General features: G+C 41.3%; 1 protein-coding gene across 1 annotated transcript in view; it reads right to left on the reverse strand.

Annotated features, from left to right (window-relative positions):
- LOC128696404 (complement factor H-like) overlaps positions 1–12,335 on the reverse strand; it is a 40,672-nt gene extending 28,337 nt beyond the window's left edge. Inside the window, exon 1 of the mRNA XM_070092530.1 lies at positions 12,220–12,335. Within this exon, the coding sequence (XP_069948631.1) occupies positions 12,220–12,316 (97 nt within the window). The 5' untranslated portion in view covers positions 12,317–12,335. The remainder of the gene's footprint in view (positions 1–12,219) is intronic.
- Positions 12,336–20,268: the final 7,933 nt, after the last annotated feature.

Genomic DNA, 20,268 nt, shown 5'->3' on the forward strand with positions numbered 1-20,268 from the left:
GAAAGAAAAGTATTTCCTCAAATTATTTAAAATAAAAGTTAATATATTATCAAGAACTCTTGTCCGGCATCAAGGCAACTACGTTGCTGGTTAAGGAAGCAAGCTTCTAGCTTATTGGTCGAGGTAGCAAACTTGCTGGTTAAGGTAGCAAGCTTCTAGCTTATTGGTCGAGGTAGCAAACTTGCTGGTTAAGGTAGCAAGCTTCTAGCTTATTGGTCGAGGTAGCAAACTTGCTGGTTAAGGTAGCAAGCTTCTATCTTGTTGGTTAAGGTAGCAAGCTTCTATCTTATTGGTTAAGGTAGCAAGCTTCTATCTTGTTGGTTAAGGTACCAAGCTTCTAGCTTGATGGTTAAGGTAGCAAACTTGCTGGTTAAGGTAGCAAGCTTCTAGCTTGTTGGTTAAGGTAGCAAACTTGCTGGTTAAGGTAGCAAGCTTCTATCTTGTTGGTTAAGGTAGCAAGCTTCTAGCTTGATGGTTAAGGTACCAAGCTTCTAGCTTGATGGTTAAGGTAGCAAACTTGCTGGTTAAGGTAGCAAGCTTCTAGCTTGTTGGTTAAGGTAGCAAACTTGCTGGTTAAGGTAGCAAGCTTCCAGCTTGACGGTTAAGGCAGCAAACTTGCTGATTAAGGTACCAAGCTTATAGCTTGTTGGCTAAGGTAGCAAACTTGCTGGTTAAGGTACCAAGCTTCTAGCTTGTTGATTAGGGTAGCAAGCTTCTAGCTTGATGGTTAAGGTAGCAAGCTTCTAGCTTGTTGGTTAAGGTAGCAAACTTGCTGGTTAAGTTAGCAAGCTTCTAGCTTGTTGGTTAAGGTAGCAAGCTTGCTGGTTAAGGTAGCAAGCTTCTAGCTTGTTGGTCAAGGTAGCAAACTTGCTGGTTAAGGTAGCAAGCTTCTAGCTTGTTGGTTAAGGTAGCAAACTTGCTGGTTAAGGTACCAAGCTTCTAGCTTGTTGGTTAGGGTACCAAGCTTCTAGCTTGATGGTTAAGGTAGCAAGCTTGTTGGTTAAGGTAGCAAACTTGCTGGTTAAGGTAGCAAGCTTCTGGCTTGTTGGTTAAGGTAGCAAACTTGCTGGTTAAGGTAGCAAGCTTCTATCTTGTTGGTTAAGGTAGCAAGCTTCTAGCTTGATGGTTAAGGTAGCAAGCTTCTAGCTTGTTGGTTAAGGTAGCAAACTTGCTGGTTAAGGTACCAAGCTTCTAGCTTGTTGGTTAGGGTAGCAAGCTTCTAGCTTGATGATTAAGGTAGCAAGCTTCTAGCTTGTTGGTTAAGGTAGCAAACTTGCTGGTTAAGGTAGCAAGCTTCTAGCTTGTTGGTTAAGGTAGCAAACTTGCTGGTTAAGGTAGCAAGCCTCTAGCTTGTTGGTTAAGGTAGCAAACTTGCTGGTTAAGGTAGCAAGCTTCTAGCTTGTTGGTTAAGGTAGCAAACTCGCTGGTTAAGGTAGCAAACTTGCTGGTTAAGGTAGCAAGCTTCTATTTTGTTGGTTAACGTAGCAAGCTTCTAGCTTGTTGCTTAAGGTAGCAAACTTGCTGGTTAAGGTAGCAAGCTTCTAGCTTGTTGGTTAAGGTAGCAAGCTTCTAGCTTGTTGGTTTAGGTAGCAAACTTGCTGGTTAAGGTAGCAAGCTTCTAGCTTGTTGGTTAGGGTAGCAAGCTTCTAGCTTGTTGGTTAAGGTAGCAAACTTGCTGGTTAAGGTAGCAAGCTTCTAGCTTGTTGGTTAAGGTAGCAAACTTGCTGGTTAAGGTAGCAAGCTTCTAGCTTGTTGGTTAAGGTAGCAAGCTTCTAGCTTGTTGGTTAGGGTAGCAAGCTTCTAGCTTGATGGTTAAGGTAGCAAACTTGCTGGTTAAGGTAGCAAGCTTCTAGCTTGTTGCTTAAGGTAGCAAACTTGCTGGTTAAGGTAGCAAGCTTCTAGCTTGTTGGTTAAGGTAGCAAACTTGCTGGTTAAGGTAGCAAGCTTCTAGCTTGTTGGTTAAGGTAGCAAACTTGCTGGTTAAGGTAGCAAGCTTCTAGCTTGTTGGTTAAGGTAGCAAACTCGCTGGTTAAGGTAGCAAGCTTCTAGCTTGTTGGTTAAGGTAGCAAACTTGCTGGTTAAGGTAGCAAGCTTCTATTTTGTTGGTTAAGGTAGCAAGCTTCTAGCTTGTTGGTTAAGGTAACAAGCTTCTAGCTTGTTGGTTAAGGTAGCAAACTTGCTGGTTAAGGTAGCAAGCTTCTAGCTTGTTGGTTAAGGTAGCAAACTTGCTGGTTAAGGTAGCAAGCTTCTAGCTTGTTGGTTAAGGTAGCAAACTTGCTGGTTAAGGTAGCAAGCTCCTAGCTTGTTGGTTAAGGTAGCAAACTTGCTGGTTAAGGTAGCAAGCTTCTAGCATGTTGGTTAGAGTAGCAAGCTTCTAGCTTGATGGTTAAGGTAACAAGCTTCTAGCTTGTTGGTTAATGTAGCAAACTTGCTGGTTAAGGTAGCAAGCTTCTAGCTTGTTGGTTAAGGTAGCAAACTTGCTGGTTAAGGTAGCAAGCTTCTAGCTTGTTGGTTAAGGTAGCAAACTTGCTGGTTAAGGTAGCAAGCTTCTAGCTTGTTGGTTAGGGTAGCAAGCTTCTAGCTTGATGGTTAAGGTAGCAAACTTGCTGGTTAAGGTAGCAAGCTTCTAGCTTGTTGGTTAAGGTAGCAAACTTGCTGGTTAAGGTAGCAAGCTTCTAGCTTGTTGGTTAGGGTAGCAAACTTGCTGGTTAAGGTAGCAAGCTTCTAGCTTGTTGGTTAAGGTAGCAAGCTTCTAACTTGATGGTTAAGGTAGCAAACTTGCTGGTTAAGGTAGCAAGCTTCTAGCTTGTTGGTTAAGGTAGCAAACTTGCTGGTTAAGGTACCAAGCTTCTAGCTTGTTGGTTAAGGTAGCAAACTTGCTGGTTAAGGTACAAAGCTTCTAGCTTGTTGGTTAGGGTAGCAAGCTTCTAGCGTGATGGTTAAGTTTGCAAACTTGCTGGTTAAGGTAGCAAGCTTCTAGCTTGTTGGTTAAGGTAGCAAGTTTCTAGCTTGTTGGTTAAGTTAGCAAGCTTCTAGCTTGTTGGTTAAGTTAGCAAGCTTCTAGCTTGTTGGTTAAGTTAGCAAGCTTCTAGCTTGTTGGTTAAGTTAGCAAGCTTCTAGCTTGTTGGTTAAGTTAGCAAGCTTCTAGCTTGTTGGTTAAGTTAGCAAGTTTCTAGCTTGTTGGTTAAGTTAGCAAGCTTCTAGCTTGTTGGTTAAGTTAGCAAGCTTCTAGCTTGTTGGTTAAGGTAGCAAACTTGCTGGTTAAGGTAGCAAGCTTCTAGCTTGTTGGTTAAGGTAGCAAGCTTCTAGCTTGTTGGTTAAGGTAGCAAGCTTGTTGGTTAAGTTAGCAAGCTTCTAGCTTGTTGGTTAAGGTAGCAAGCTTGCTGGTTAAGGTAGCAAGCTTCTAGCCTGTTGGTTAAGGTAGCAAGCTTCTAGCCTGTTGGTTAAGGTAGCAAGCTTCTAGCCTGTTGGTTAAGGTAGCAAGCTTGTTGGTTAAGGTAGCAAGCTTCTAGCCTGTTGGTTAAGGTAGCAAGCTTGCGAATAAGCTTCTGAATTGTCTGTGACAGGAAAAGATTATGAAACTTGAGTTTCCTTTAAAGTTTCAGAGATATCCAGTAACGGTTTTTACTTTCGTGTTCTTGCTGATTCCAGCAGAATGAGAAATGACTGTTGTGTGTTGTGACTTACCAAGTTCTCTTCACCGGAAATATTTCTTGATGCTCTTTGACTGATATAATTACTGTCTTAAAAGTATCTTTCACGGTCATTATTCATTATATAGCTATGCAATGCATGCATGAAACAGATTTGTTTTCTACACACAGTATACTCAACCAACTCCATTAGCTAAAAACCATTACCATGCACCCGAAAAATTGCAAGTATGCACTCCAGATAACGTTAAAAAAAACGTAGTTTCGTTTAAATTCGTAAAGCTAAGCAAAATCCTCTTTTACCTGTAATGAATTATGTATCTTTAATATTAAACATTATGTGAGCATTTCAACATAGAGGCATCATTTGATAACATGACAGTACGAAGGAGGAAGAAAATATCGGTGCGTAGAAAAACAAGCTTATAACACAGAGTTACATACTGCTATCATAATTTCTGAAACTACCGATATAGGGCAATTAGAAAATCAGTAGCAGCATTGGTAACTCCAGAAGGTTCAGAACCAAACACCTTGTCTCTAGCTCAAAAACAATAATACGTATGTGGAAAAGACAGTTTGCGGAGCAAATCTTTATTCAGACGGCGTTCCTTTGATGTGAGGTTCATGATTAGACTTGATGATCACACTCTCTTTCCCACTGAGAAGTAATGGGAGAGACAAATGACATCAGTTTTATAACCACGGCGCCTAAAGGTCTGGGAATCAACTACGGGTAACTTACCTAAGTTACTTGGAGGGTATTCCGGGGATTAACGCCCCTGCGGCCCGGTCCACGACCAGTCTTGCCGGTGGATTACGCCCTGATCAGCAGGCTATTACTGCTGGCCGCACGTAGTCCAACGTGAGAACCACAGCCCGGTTGATTCGGCACCGACTTTAAGTATCTGTCCAGCTCCCTCTTGAAGGCAGCCAGGGGCGTATTGGTAATTCCCCTTATGCATGGTGGGAGGGTGTTGAAAAGTCTTGGGCACCGGACACTTACGGTGTTTTCTCTTATTGTACCAATCCCCTACTTTTCACTGGGTGTATTTTGCACCGCCTGCCCAGTCTTTTACTTTCGTAGGGTGTGATTTCTGTGTGCAGATTCGGGACCATAAATTCTAGGATTTTCCAAGTGTAGTTTATGATACATCTCTCGCCTGCGTTCCAGCGAGTATAAGTCAAGTGCTTCCAAGCGTTCCCAGCAGCTGAGGCGTCAGTGGTCACCTGCGGTCATACCTGCCTAAGCTCTTGGAAGTTAGCGTGGGCTGTTACCAAGCACCATGGCTTGTTGTAGTATTTTAGAATCTCAGGTTCAAGTGTTGAAGAAGGAGGTTCTACTTCTTCAGGAGGAAAATAGGAGGCTGAAGCTTCACATAGATGAGTTTGGAAGCGAGTGTGAGAAGGATTTAGCTGGTAAGGAAGGAATGGTCACCAGCAGTGATAGTGGCAGCCGCTTTAAGTGGCAAGTGGTTCACAGTTCAGGAAGAATGAAGATGAGGAGAGTTAATAGAGAAGATGCGAAGGTAGGAAATCGATTCTCTGTTCTCCAAGACGAGTGTACTTCAGTGGTTAGTGAGGTTGAAGGTACCACTGATTCCCCTGCTAATCAAGGTAAGAATATTTTAATAGTAGGCTATTCTCAGGTGAGATATATGGACCGTGCATTTTGTAACAGAGACAGAAAGGTCAGACAGAGAGTGTGTCTTCCTGGAGCTGGTATTGGCGACATAGTCAGCAGGTTGGATAATATTAATGGGAACAAGCCCATTATCTGTCTTAGTGCTGGGGGTAATGACATTGGGAAGGGGAGGAGAGAGGAGCTGCTGGATAAGTACAAGTCAGCCATAGAAGTAGTTAGGTCTAAGGGAGGGATCCTAGTCATATGTAGCATCTTGCCTAGAAAGGGAGTGGGCAATGAATGGATGTCTAGGGCAATTGGTATAAATTGCTGGCTAGACAGGTACTGCAAGGAACTTGCAATCCCATGCATTGATAACTGGAACCTATTCTTTGGCAAACGTGATATGTATGTCATCTCTCTTGGGATGGAGTGGTTGCATTAGCCAATTCAATTGAGAGGGTAATTGATGACATGTCTAGGAATTTAAACTGATAGATTATAGAGGTATGGGTGTTTGTGGGAAACAATCAGGCTGCAGCATTAGGGTTAAAAACAGCAGTTATTACCGGGATACCTCAGGGATATGTTTAAAAGACAATATTCAAAATAAAGTTACTAGTAATGGCAAATCAATTGATCAACAAACAATGAGAGATAGTAGAGGGCAACGAGTGACTAGCTCCCTTAATGTTTACTATACAAATAGTAGGAGTCTAAGAAATAAGATAGATGAGCTAAAATTACTTGCAAGTGTAGGTAATATAGATATTATTGGTATAACAGAGACCTGGTTCAACCTGAAAGATAGAGAAATGCCTTCTGAATGCAACATACAGGGCTATAAACTATTCCACACTGATAGGGTCAACAGGAAGGGTGGTGGAGTGGCGATGTATGTCAGAGAAAATTTAAATTGTCTTAGACATGATATAAGATTAGAAACATCGAACACAGAATCTGTTTGGCTACAATTTCTCGAGGGACGTGACAAATTAATTTTGGGTGTGATTTATAGGCCCCCAAACCTTGATAGGGAGTGCAGTAAGCTGTTATGGGACGAAATTCATAAGGAATCTAGATATGAAAATGTTGTGATAATGGGAGATTTTAACTTTAGACAAATTGATTGGAACAATATGACAGGAAATCTTGAGTCTAGTGACTTTCTTGATACGGTTCAGGATTGCTTTTTAGAACAGGTTGTGACAGAACCAACTAGAGGAAACAATCTGCTTGACTTGGTTCTTGCCAACAAAGATTCACTAATTAATAATCTTGAGGTTAATGATGAGCTTGGGGAAAGTGATCACAAATCACTTAGTTTCAATATATCATGGAATTACCCAGATAACTGCAATCAAATCTCTGTCCCAAATTTTCGCTTGACCGAATTCTTGGGACTGAAAAATTACCTGGGTGGGCTAAATTAGGATGTCCTGACCATGGGTCAGGTAGGTGATCTTAGTTGCCAATATGACGTTTTTCAGAGCATAGTTCTAGCTGCCCAGACAACTTTTATTCCGAGTAGGGAAATTAGATCTAACAAAAATGATCCCAAATGGATGAACAATAGATTAAAACATCTCATTGGTCAAAAGAGAGGCATATATAGGCGTATCAAAAGAGGGGATGGGCAGTTAAGAAATCAATATATTCAATTAGAGAGAGAAATAAAGAAAGGAATAAGAAAAGCAAAAAGGGATTATGAGGCTAAGGTCGCAAGGGATTCAAAGACTAATCCAAAAGGGTTCTTTCAGGTATACAGAAGTAAGATTAGGGACAAGATTGGCCCACTAAGAGTAACTCTGGTCAGATCACTGACAGTGATAAGGATATGTGTGAAATTCTAAATACCTACTTCCTCTCAGTTTTCAACCAGGAAAATACTAGCGATATTCCTGAAATAATAGATTATGTAGAACAGGATGATAATAAACTATGTACGATTGCAGTAACTAGTGACATGGTCCTCAGACATATAGAGAAACTAAAGCCTAACAAATCCTCAGGCCCTGGTGAACTGTTTGCAAGGGTGTTAAAGGAATGTAGAGGAACTTAGCATACCTTTGGCTAATCTTTTTAACATATCACTACAAACTGGCATAGTGCCAAAGAGGCGTTCCTGTTTTACGAATTTACTAACTTTTTTCACTAAGGTGTTTGAGGAGGTAGATCATGGTAATGGATATGATACTGTGTATATGGACTTCAGTAAGGCTTTCGATAGAGTTCCACACCAGAGGCTATTGAGGAAAATTAAGGCACACGGAATAGGAGGAGTAATTTTTTCCTGGGTAGAGGCATGGCTGACAAATAGACAGCAGAGAGTTTGCATAAATGGGGAGAAATCAGAATGGGGTCACGTCACAAGCGGTGTTCCTCAGGGGTCAGTGTTGGGCCCGTTGTTGTTCACAATTTACATAAACGACATAGATGAGGGAATAAATAGCGACATAAGCAAATTTGCTGATGACACCAAAATAGGCCGTCCAATTCATTCTAATGAGGACACTAGAGCACTCCAGGATGATTTGAATAGACTGATGCAATGGTCGGAGAAGTGGCAGATGCAGTTTAATATTGACAAATGCAAAGTTCTAAATGTTGGACAGTTAAATAACCATGCCACATATAAACTAAATAATGTAGATCTTAATACTACTGATTGCGAAAAGAATTTAGGAGTTCTGGTTAGCAGTAATCTAAAACCAAGACCACAGTGCATTAGTGTTCGCAATAAAGCTAACAGAATTCTTGGCTTCATATCTAGAAGTATAAATAATAGAAGTCCTCAGGTTGTTCTTCAACTCTATATATCCTTGGTTAGGCCTCATTTAGACTATGCTGCTCAGTTCTGGTCACCGTATTACAGAATGGATATAAATGCTCTGAAAAACGTACAGAGGAGGATGACAAAGATGATCCCATGTATCAGAAATCTTCCCTATGAGGATAGACTGAGGGCCCTGAATCTGCACTCTCTCGAAAGGCGTAGAATTAGGGGGATATGATCGAGGTGTATAAATGGAAAACAGGAATAAATAAAGGGGATTGTAATAATGTTGGTAGAATTACCGACAATATGTTAAGTAAAAGGACACAAGTGCAACTAATGTGACATTTTATTGTGGCAACGTTTTACTCTCCAGGAGCTTTGTCAAGCCGTTACAAACAGTACATGGACACAGAGGGTATATATAGACTCAGAGTGAGGTGCAATACTAGAGGCAGTAGTAGTAGTAGTGACAAAAGTTGTAGTAGTAGTAGTAATACAATATGGTAGAGCAATTAATTCGTACATGAGTAGAAGGATATAAAAGCTATTACTTGGGTAACATAAAAATAGGTTAGACAAATATAGACTGGATAGAGGCAGCCTGTTTCAGTGTTCACTCTCTGTAATGTGCTTTGTGTAGTATAACAGGAGAGACTATGTGATGGCAGGGTTTACTGTTTTCAGGAGGATTCTTGTTAAGACTTCAGAGATGGTGAAGCTGCCGTTGTTTTGTTTAATTGTATTCGAAACAGCGATTAGTGCTGACAAGATGAAATTAAGAAACATGTGCAACATCTGGGTATCTTTATTGTAGACGTTTCGCCATCCAGTGGCTTTATCAATACAAATTCCAGGATTGTAGATGAATGGTTCAGAGAACCGACATGTTGTTGAATTAGACACATGTGCAACTCTTGGGTATCTTTATTGAGGAAACGTTTCGCCACACAGTGGCTTCATCAGTCCATACAAAGGAGAAACTTGCAGTCTTGTGGTCAGTCCGTCAAGATTGATGGACTGACCACATCGACTCAAGGCTGAGGGACTGATTACCTCATTCTCCTCCTGTTCTTTAAGTTTCTCCTTTGTATGGACTGATGAAGCCACTGTGTGGCGAAACGTTTCCTCAATAAAGATACCCAAGAGTTGCACATGTGTCTAATTCAACAACAAATTCCAGGACCTAACTTGAAGATAGTAGAACTATATATAGAAGATGAGGTAATTAGTCCCTCAACCTAGGAGTAGGTGCGAAGAGCACCGTAGTCGTAGAGATACTGAAGCAGAAGCAAGGCGCCTGACGCTTATATACTAACGTCAGGTGGAAATGGGACGGGTAGCAGACGAGGGCATAGTCACTGGTAGGCGGTATTCCCCAGTGGAAGTAGGTCCTACCCATCTCTTTGGGTAGGTCCTACCCATCTCTTTGGGTAGGTCCTACCCATCTCTTTGGGTAGGACCTACTTCCACTGGGGAATCCCGCCTACCAGTGACTTTGCCCTCGTCTGCTACCCGTCCCATTTCCACCTGACGTTAGTATATAAGCGTCAGGCGCCTTGCTTCTGCTTCAGTATCTCTACGACTACGGTGTTTTTCGCACCTACTCCTAGGATGAAGGACTAATTACCTCATCTTCTGTACATAGTTCTACTATATTCATGTGTCTTAATTTCACTCTGAGCCTATATATACTCTCTGTGTCCATGTACTGTTTGTAACGGCTTGACAAAGCTCCTGGAGAGCGAAACGTTGCCACAATAAAATGTCACATTAGTTGCACTTGTGTCCTTTTACTTTACAAATAAAGGGGATGTAAATAACGTGCTGAAAATTTCCAGCCAAGACAGGACTCGCAGCAATGGTTTCAAGTTGGAAAAATTCAGATTCAGGAAGGATATAGGAAAGCACTGGTTTGGTAATAGAGTTGTAGATGAGTGGAACAAACTCCCGAGTACAGTTATTCAGGCTAAAACGTTGTGTAGTTTTAAAAATAGGTTAGATAAATACACGAGTGGGTGTGGGTGGGTGGGAGCTGGACCTGACTAGCTTGTGCTGCTGGGTCTGGTGCCGTGCTTCATCCTTGAGTGGAGGTGACCAGACTGGGGGGTCACTGGGCTAATACGGGGGGGTTCATTGGTCTAATCCGGGGGAGGGGGACATGGAACTGCTCCGCATGGGTCAGTAGGCCTGTTGCAGTGTTCCTTCTATATGTTCTTATGTTCTTATATGTACAGTAAAGGTTCTCTGTACATTCTCTAGATTTGCAATTTCACCTGCTTTGAACGGAGACGGTAAAGTACAGCAATATTCCAGCCTAGAGAGAACAAATGATTTGAAAATGATCATCATTGACTTGGAATCTCCTGTTTTGAACGTTCTCGTTATCCATCCTATCATTTTCTTTGCAGTTGTGATCGTGGCACTGTTGTGATCCTTGAAACTGAGATCTTCAGACATTGTGTTTGCCTGGAGAGTTTTACCTGGAGAGGGTTTCGGGATCAACGCCCCCGCAGCCCGGTCTGAGACCATGCTTCATGGTGAATCAGTGTTTGATCAACCAGGCTGTTACTGCTGGCCACACGCAAGCTGACGTACGAACCACAGCCCGGTTGGTCAGGTACTGACTTTAGGTGCCTGTCCAGTGCCTTCTTGAAGACAGCCAGGGGTCTATTGGCAATTCTCCTTATGTATTCTGGGAGGCAATTGAACAGTCTTGGGCCCCGGACACTTATTGTGTTGTCTCTCTTGTGTGTGATAAAAGGTTTTGAAAACCGACAAGTTGAAGATTGAGACACTTATGCAGCATATGGGAATCTATATTAAGGAAACGTTTCGCCACACAGTGGCTTCATCAGTCCAACACAAAGTAGAAATGGGTAAGGAGAGGAGGAGTTTGAAGTAATCAGTCCCTCAACCTGGAATCGATGTGTTCAGTCCATCACTCTTGTAGGAAGTACAGCATATGGCCGGAGAAGTGACTTATATACTGTAATTAGGTGAGTCGAAGCAGGAGGCGGGGTCATAGTGGAATCATCTTATAGTAGTGGATGGTTCCACTATGACCCCGCCGCCTCCTGCTTCGACTCTCTTAACTACAGTATATAAACCACTTCTCCGGCCCTATGCTGCACTTTCTACGGGACGGATGGACTGAACACATCAATTCCAGGCTGAGCGACTGATTACCTCAAACTCCTCCTCTCCTTACCCATTTCTACTTTGTATTGGACTGATGAAGCCACTGTGTGGCGAAACATTTCCTTAATAAAGATTTCCATATGTTACATAAGTGTCTCAGTCATCTTCAGACATTACCACTCCAGGTCCTCACATTATTTTTTCGCTCTATTGTATGAACAGAGATTGAAGTATGCTTTGTTCTAATTATCTCCTCCAGTTTTCCATAACGGAGTAGTTGAAATTTGTCTTCATTGAACATAATATTATTTTCCGTTGCCCATTGGAAAACTTGGTTTATATTTTCTTGGAGGTTAACCGCGTCCTCTATAATGACAGTCTCATGCAGATCCTAGTATCGTGTGCTAAGGATGACATGGTGCTGTGGACTACATCTCTATGTCTGATATGAGGATGAAGAACAGGATGGGGGCGAGTACTGTGCCTTGTGGAATAGAGCTTTTAACTACGGAGCTTCCAATTTAACTCTGTTTACCACTACTCTGGCATTCACTACTGGTATTCGCCACACTGAAATTATAAAATCTTTCCCTGTAAGTGCAATTGTAAAAGAAAATATTTACTTGTAAAAATTATGTATCTCACTGTCACAGACACCATACTTCTTAATTAGAAGTTCTTAATTATAATTATATCCATTGTCAAAAATGTTATTTGAACTAAAGCTGAGGAACAGATAAATTAGTTGACGCTAAGGTGCGTCATCTGACGAACAGGAACATCAACTGGGTCAAAGATTCATTAGCTGGATCAAACATATATCAATTGGGTCAAAGACACATCAGCTGTGTCAAAGATATATCAGAAATGGCCGACATAAATAAGTAAGACAAAGATACATTAGTTAAGATGAAGATACATTATCTGAGGCGAGGCAAAGATACATCACCCGAGGCGGAGATAAACAACCTGAGGATAAACTGAGTCGTCTCAGACATCAACAAGGGTGCTGAAGCCAGACTTACCGTTAAGAGCAATGCAGTTAGAGAGTTTAGGACTCCAGGATCCCAGCTGACCATAGCAAGTGATGTAGGCATATGGAAAATGAACTGAGTTGTACATGAAGTATCCGGGGTAGCACCTGCAACATACATATACATATATATATATATATATATATATATATATATATATATATATATATATATATATATATATATATATAATTTTTTATTAACACATCGGCCGTCTCCCACCCGTAAAAGAAGAGACACTTTCATCATAATTCACTCCATCACTGTCTTAACAGAGGCGCGCCTTCACTACAGTTAAAAAACTGCAACATATCAACACCCGTCCTTCAGGCTGCAAGCACTGTACTTCCCACCTTCCCAGCACAACATTGGTTCGAGTCCTTGGCTAGTGCACTGTTATATATATATATATATATATATATATATATATATATATATATACACTAAAATTATGAACAAAAAATAACAGATGCAAAAGAACCCAAGGGGGAGTTGAATGATACCTCTAGGTCTTTCATGTTGCACTCAACACATCCTGAGCTTGCCATGTTTCAGAAATGAGTAGAGGCCCCAGCAGATTCGTTCGGTGAAACATTCATGCCAAGAATGAGAAAGGGAAGCAGGAGATTCTTAGTATCCTAGGCATAATAGTGCCAGGTGCCAGCATGACTAAGTATTACTGGAATAGGAGATAGGCCAGGAGCTCTGGTAATGGACTGATTACCTATTGAACTTAACATTAGTAACATGACAATTATAAAAAAAATTCGGTTAGACTTCGGGACGATATGTAAGACTTTACATTCTGAAAATCTGGCATTTGTCTTGGAAATTTTCAGTGAAAATTAAGAAAGCGGGTCTTCGGCAGACTCCCTTAAAACTAAAGGGAGACATCTATAGTTTATCCAAGAGTCCTACCAGACTCTTTGGGCAGATGCTGGTCTAACCCAAGATGGCAGGGAGACAGACACAAATTCCTTGGAGTGGAACCATGACATTTAAGATAATCCAGAGCATTCGCATATGCATCCAGTTTAGGTTATCCACAATAGCCTTAATTATAAACGAATCGAAAATAAATAATCTGCAATTACCCTTACATAATGAATGTTTATCGTGTTTTATAATTGCCGATTTTTAAATATTTCTTTCTAGCCATAAGTACGTGGAACCAGGACTTTGGCTTACAAGTATTTGGCAGGAGTGTTGCAGACTTGTGTATGACTGATTATCGCATTTGATTCTTGAACTGTTCTTGTTGAATACTGATGTTTTGTTATTCTAACATCTAGAGATTTGCCCGTGTGTCCAACATAAGATAAGTTGCAGCCATGACACCCAATCCTGAGAACATCACCAACACAGTGTGGCGCGGAACTCTTTATCAATATACTCTTAACGATCATTGAATTCTTAAAAACAACTTGTATATTGAATCACTTTAGGGTATTCGGTAGGACTGATAAATTCTCATTGTTAAGGCAGGACAAGAACATTCTTGGTCTAAGGAGTTATTCAAGGTTCAGTTCTATGATAATTTTTTTTCCTAGCTGCCAGCAAAGCAGTTTCTACAAACTCCTTAGAGCAATTTAATTTTGTAGCAACATCAAAGATTTTCCTAATTTCCTCATCAAGAAACTCAAGGCTGCACAGTCAGTGAGCTCTCAAAAACAATTAGGCCATACTACACATGCATATACACAATTATGTATAAACACTCTTCTGAGTTTTCTTTGATTTTTCTTACTAGTTCTTGTTCTTATTATTTTCCTTTCATCTCTATGGGGAAATTGAATAAAAAAAATTCCTCCGCAAGCCATGCATGTTGTAAAAGCCAACTAAAATACCGGGAGCTATGGGTTAGTAACCCCTTTTCCCGTACAGCTTACTAATAATATCAAGAAGAGAACCTTTAAGTTGGTATGTTTAAATATGCGCGTAGTGAGAATGATAAGAAAGGGAATTTTGTGGTGGATATTATATTATTCATATTAAAATCAGCACTTTTTTATGAAACTTGATTCGATTTTCTCTCAACCATGGACTTGCCTGGTACAACCTTCTCAACCTTATGACAATCAATTGGATGGTTAAAATCTTTCACATTAATAAACAGAGCATTAAACTCTTGTACAGTTTTAATGCTATATTTGTGTCGTCGTACGCAGCGCTGTATGACCTTTGTGTTGTGAGTTTACCACTTAGTTTTGATTATAATAATATGTTGTTGTAATCTTACGTCAAGACTTTCCTCAGTTTGACTGTAATAAACTTTATTACATTTTTTACAGGTAATTTTATGGACACAGTCATCAGCATTTTTGGAAAGGAATTCTTAATCAAATGTTTTTATTGTATCAAGAATTTTAAACGCAACGTTGCTTTTAAAATTAAAATTTGTATTTAAAATGTTAACTTATAGTAAGCTTTGTGAATTCGTTATTATAATATATTGTGTATTTCTGCATTTTTCGGGGCTTGTGCCACTATGTCAACAATGTCCACTAACCAACCGTCAGCGTGCCTCGTTGTGCTCCCGGCTTTCTGGTGTTTTCACGGTCGCTCTTACGTGCTAGAACTTTAATTTGTGTCATCAATCCTATACGATACATCCCTCTAGCGCCTGGAACCAATCTTGGGCGGAAAACATTATATACTGAGTCAAAAAAGGAGAATTAGTGTGCATTACCTAGCAGAGTTTACTGCCAGAGGGGAATCATAGGCCTGTTTCCCGTGTGGAAAAAATAATAATAATTGAACGTTGTGTCAGAGGAAAGAAAGTCTCCCTGAAAGCTTTGAGTATACATAGTGTATAGTGTATACTACAGTGGCTCCCTAGTATATTGATGATAAAGGCTAAAGTGTCATTTGAAAACAGGTGAATTTGTAAATGAAGTGATAAGCCTATAGAGGCAGGTGCCAGAAGTCGCCAGAAACTTACCACAGGTCAGCTGTTTGTAATAATCTTCCTGGCCTGCTAGTGTACTCGCATATAATCTAGTGATACCAGTGAATAGCAGAATACAGTGTTGTAGTAGCAACTAACCAGTATTATAATGGTACTTAGTGGAGTGGAGTGACTTTCATTAGTTTCATTTTCTTGAAATACGAGACGTTACTGTGAATTTCATATAACCTGTAGTTACCAGCGGTCGAATATACACAACGAGAAGCAATTATTACTACAGAAAAAGCGCCCTTCCTCCAAAATTTGCACCAGTCAACTATAGTGATAATATAGCATTTATTGTGGTGGAGACGGAAAAACAAAAATAGAAAAGCCAGATACAGCGATTGATAAACAAAGAGGTCGACTGTACGTCATTGTAGGAGCTGCCAGATATCACCGGCTCTTCAACACGCAAGTTATACTTTTGTATCAGTCAAATCACATATTACTCGGGTAGATAATTTCCAGTAGATCCTTCATGTGTTAGCTCAAATCACCGACCAGTATGTTTTAAATAAGTGACCCACTGATCAGAGCAGATCGACTGGTCCGAACCCTTGACTGGTCCGAACCCGGGACTGGTTTCAAACAGTTTCATTGGACAATAAAGCAGACTGTAAACGGATGGGTTTGTAGGCGCCCTTATAAACACAAACATTAAAAATCAGGAACGTGACGGTAAGCTGTCCAATATACAAAAAGAGTTAGAAACAGAAATACAAATAGCTAGAGCTTCATTTAAGGTTATTAATATAATATTCAAGAGGTTGCTAGTAGACTTGCAGTAAATCAACCATTCAAATCATTATGAAGCTGTGTGTAGTCTGTGGTCAGTCAAACAAACGGGCTACCACATGGATAAATTGTCATTTTTGTGGAAATTGGTGTCACGCTCCTTGTGCAGATATCCCAGAACTAGCTACAAGCAGTATTAAAACAGAGAAGTGTTTTTGGGTATGCCCAAATGAGGAAAATCTGTGGACTAAAATCACAAGGGTATTAAAAGAGGATAACATCAAAGCTGCTTTCATAGAAAACCTGGAAGCTTTCTACAACAGATGGGAACATAAAAAGTCCGGGCTGAATGGTACTGCCCTTGATACTGGCCATGTAGTCACAAACTGTAAGGCTGGAGGTGATGTCCTGGTAGTCAGTAAATGTAGGGCTGATAGTGCTGTCCTGGGAGACAGTAATGGTGAAGCTGGAGGTGCTGTCCTGGGAGACAGTAATGGTGAAGCTGGAGGTGCTGTCCTGGGAGACAGTAATGGTGAAGCTGGAGATACTGTCCTGGGAGACAGTAATGGGGAAGCTGGAGGTGCTGTCCTGGGAGACAGAAATGGTGAAGCTGGAGATACTGTCCTGGTAGACAGTAATGGTGAAGCTGGAGATTTTGTCCAGGTAGTCGGGAAATATACGCAGGAAGGAATACATATAAATGACCTCATAGAGGACAGGAGCCATAGTAGGGAAACAAGTGTAGTCAAAGATAAGATAAAACCAATATTGCAAACCAGAAATACCGCAGGAAATAGCAAACAAGAGGACTCCAATAGCAATAGTGAGGATAAATTACCAAAAACAACTGGTGGGAGCTCCATTGTTGGTGCTAGGGAGGATAGGAATAAGACAGGGAAACATGCACCAACAGGGAATACAGTCACAGAAACCCAAGGCAAACGGAAACCAAGCCTGTGCACATACTATGCACTTGGTATCTGCTGGCATGGGAAATCTGGAAAAACAGATGGGACATGCAACTATGACCACCCTAGAAAATGTCATGCCCATATGACAACAGGAAAATGCAAACTCCCTTCCTGTAAGCTTTTTCACCCTGAAATGTGTACCTCTTCAGTACAGGAAAGACTGTGCTATAACTTAAATTGCCAGGCATACCATCTAAAGGGGACAAAAAGATACAAAACATCCAGGCCATGGGAAAACCTGGGTAGCCACAGCCACTCAAGAGGGAGAGGTTTTTTAGTGCCAGGAAGGAAAAAAAACTGGCAGGAAATGGCAGAAATCGTACACCAAATCCAGTCATTCCTGGAGTGGAACCACAGTCGATGGCCTCCACTCCAAACCAACAGATACAGATACTAATGCCGGAAAAAAAATCCCCCCCCAGTACCAACAATACCACCAGTCCGATAACATTCTTCTTTGCAAATATACAGGGTCTAAAGCCAGCAATAAACAACAAAATACCTTTCATCCGTGGACTGCTTGCAGAGGCAAAGGCAATGTTCGCGGCTTTCACTGAGACCCACATAAAGGATCACTTGGACAACGAAATATGGATCCCAGGTTACAACCTATACAGATGTGACAGAGTGAACAGGCAAAAGGGGGGGGTTGGCCTGTACATTGCAGAGTCACTTGTTTGCACAGAACTGCTTAATGCCTCAAATGACGTAGTGGAAGTTTTAGCAGTAAAGGTCGAGAACCAAAACCTAGTCATTGTGGTAGTCTACAAGCCTCCGGATGCAACATCCCAGCAATTCCAGGAACAGCTGTTAAAAATTGACCACTGTCTGGAAAATCTTCCAGCTCCTGCACCCAACATCTTGCTCCTGGGGGATTTCAACTTAAGGCACCTAAAATGGAGGAATATAGCAAATAATATTGTTGCAGTAATAACACCAGGAGGCAGCTCTGATGAAAACTCACACTCACACGAGCCTTTAAATCTCTGCACAAAATTCAATTTTAACCAGCAAATAATAGAGCCTACTAGACTGGAGAATACACTAGACCTCATCTTCACTAACAATGATGATCTGATAAGAAATGTCACCATATCAAAAACAATATACTCAGATCACAACATAATTGAGGTTCAGACATGTATGCGTGGAGCCTCAGACCGACAAAATGAGACTAGTCACGAGGGAGCATTCACCAAATTCAACTTCAATAACAAAAACATAAAGTGGGACTAAGTAAACCAAGTCCTAACCGATATAAGCTGGGAAGATATACTAAGCAACACAGACCCAAACTTATGCCTAGAACAGATTAACTCGGTGGCACTCGATGTATGCACAAGGCTTATTCCTCTAAGAAAAAGGAGGAGTAGATGTAAAATAGAAAGAGACAGGCGCTCCCTTTACAGGCGACGGAAAAGAATAACAGAGCGGCTAAAAGAGGTCAATATATCAGAAATGCGCAGGGAGACACTGGTCAGAGAAATAGCAAGCATCGAACTTAAGCTAAAAGAATCCTTTAGGAGTCAGGAATCGCGGGAAGAACTAAAAGCCATAAATGAAATCGAAAGAAACCCAAAGTATTTCTTCTCCTATGCCAAATCAAAATCGAGAACAACGTCCAGTATTGGGCCCCTACTTAAACAAGATGGGTCCTACACAGATGACAGCAAGGAAATGAGTGAGCTACTCAAGTCCCAATATGACTCAGTTTTTAGCAAGCCGCTAACCAGACTGAGAGTCGAAGATCAAAATGAATTTTTTATGAGAGAGCCACAAAATTTGATTAACACAAGCCTATCCGATGTTATCCTGACGCCAAATGACTTCGAACAGGCGATAAATGACATGCCCATGCACTCTGCCCCAGGGCCAGACTCATGGAACTCTGTGTTCATCAAGAACTGCAAGAAGCCCCTATCACGAGCCTTTTCCATCCTATGGAGAGGGAGCATGGACACGGGGGTCGTCCCTCAGTTACTAAAAACAACAGACATAGCCCCACTCCACAAAGGGGGCAGTAAAGCAACAGCAAAGAACTACAGACCAATAGCACTAACATCCCATATCATAAAAATCTTTGAAAGGGTCCTAAGAAGCAAGATCACCACCCATCTAGAAACCCATCAGTTACACAACCCAGGGCAACATGGGTTTAGAACAGGTCGCTCCTGTCTGTCTCAACTACTGGATCACTACGACAAGGTCCTAAATGCACTAGAAGACAAAAAGAATGCAGATGTAATATATACAGACTTTGCAAAAGCCTTCGACAAGTGTGACCATGGCGTAATAGCGCACAAAATGCGCGCTAAAGGAATAACAGGAAAAGTTGGTCGATGGATCTATAATTTCCTCACTAACAGAACACAGAGAGTAGTCGTCAACAGAGTAAAGTCCGAGGCAGCTACGGTGAAAAGCTCTGTTCCACAAGGCACAGTACTAGCTCCCATCTTGTTCCTCATCCTCATATCCGACATAGACAAGGATGTCAGCCACAGCACCGTGTCTTCCTTTGCAGATGACACCCGAATCTGCATGACAGTGTCTTCCATTGCAGACACTGCAAGGCTCCAGGCGGACATCAACCAAATCTTTCAGTGGGCTGCAGAAAACAATATGAAGTTCAACGATGAGAAATTTCAATTACTCAGATATGGTAAACATGAGGAAATTAAATCTTCATCAGAGTACAAAACAAATTCTGGCCACAAAATAGAGCGAAACACCAACGTCAAAGACCTGGGAGTGATTATGTCGGAGGATCTCACCTTCAAGGACCATAACATTGTATCAATCGCATCTGCTAGAAAAATGACAGGATGGATAATGAGAACCTTCAAAACTAGGGAGGCCAAGCCCATGATGACACTCTTCAGGTCACTTGTTCTATCTAGGCTGGAATATTGCTGCACTCTAACAGCACCTTTCAAGGCAGGTGAAATTGCCGACATAGAAAATGTACAGAGAACTTTCACGGCGCGCATAACGGAGATAAAACACCTCAATTACTGGGAGCGCTTGAGGTTTCTAAACCTGTATTCCCTGGAACGCAGGAGGGAGAGATACATGATTATATACACCTGGAAAATCCTAGAGGGACTAGTACCGAACTTGCACACGAAAATCACTCACTACGAAAGCAAAAGACTTGGCAGACGATGCACCATCCCCCCAATGAAAAGCAGGGGTGTCACTAGCACGTTAAGAGACCATACAATAAGTGTCAGGGGACCGAGACTGTTCAACTGCCTCCCAGCACACATAAGGGGGATTACCAACAGACCCCTGGCAGTCTTCAAGCTGGCACTGGACAAGCACCTAAAGGCAGTTCCTGATCAGCCGGGCTGTGGCTCGTACGTTGGTTTGCGTGCAGCTGGTTGA

Source organism: Cherax quadricarinatus, chromosome 39, assembly GCF_038502225.1.
Source record: "Cherax quadricarinatus isolate ZL_2023a chromosome 39, ASM3850222v1, whole genome shotgun sequence".
Classification (NCBI taxonomy): domain Eukaryota; kingdom Metazoa; phylum Arthropoda; class Malacostraca; order Decapoda; family Parastacidae; genus Cherax; species Cherax quadricarinatus.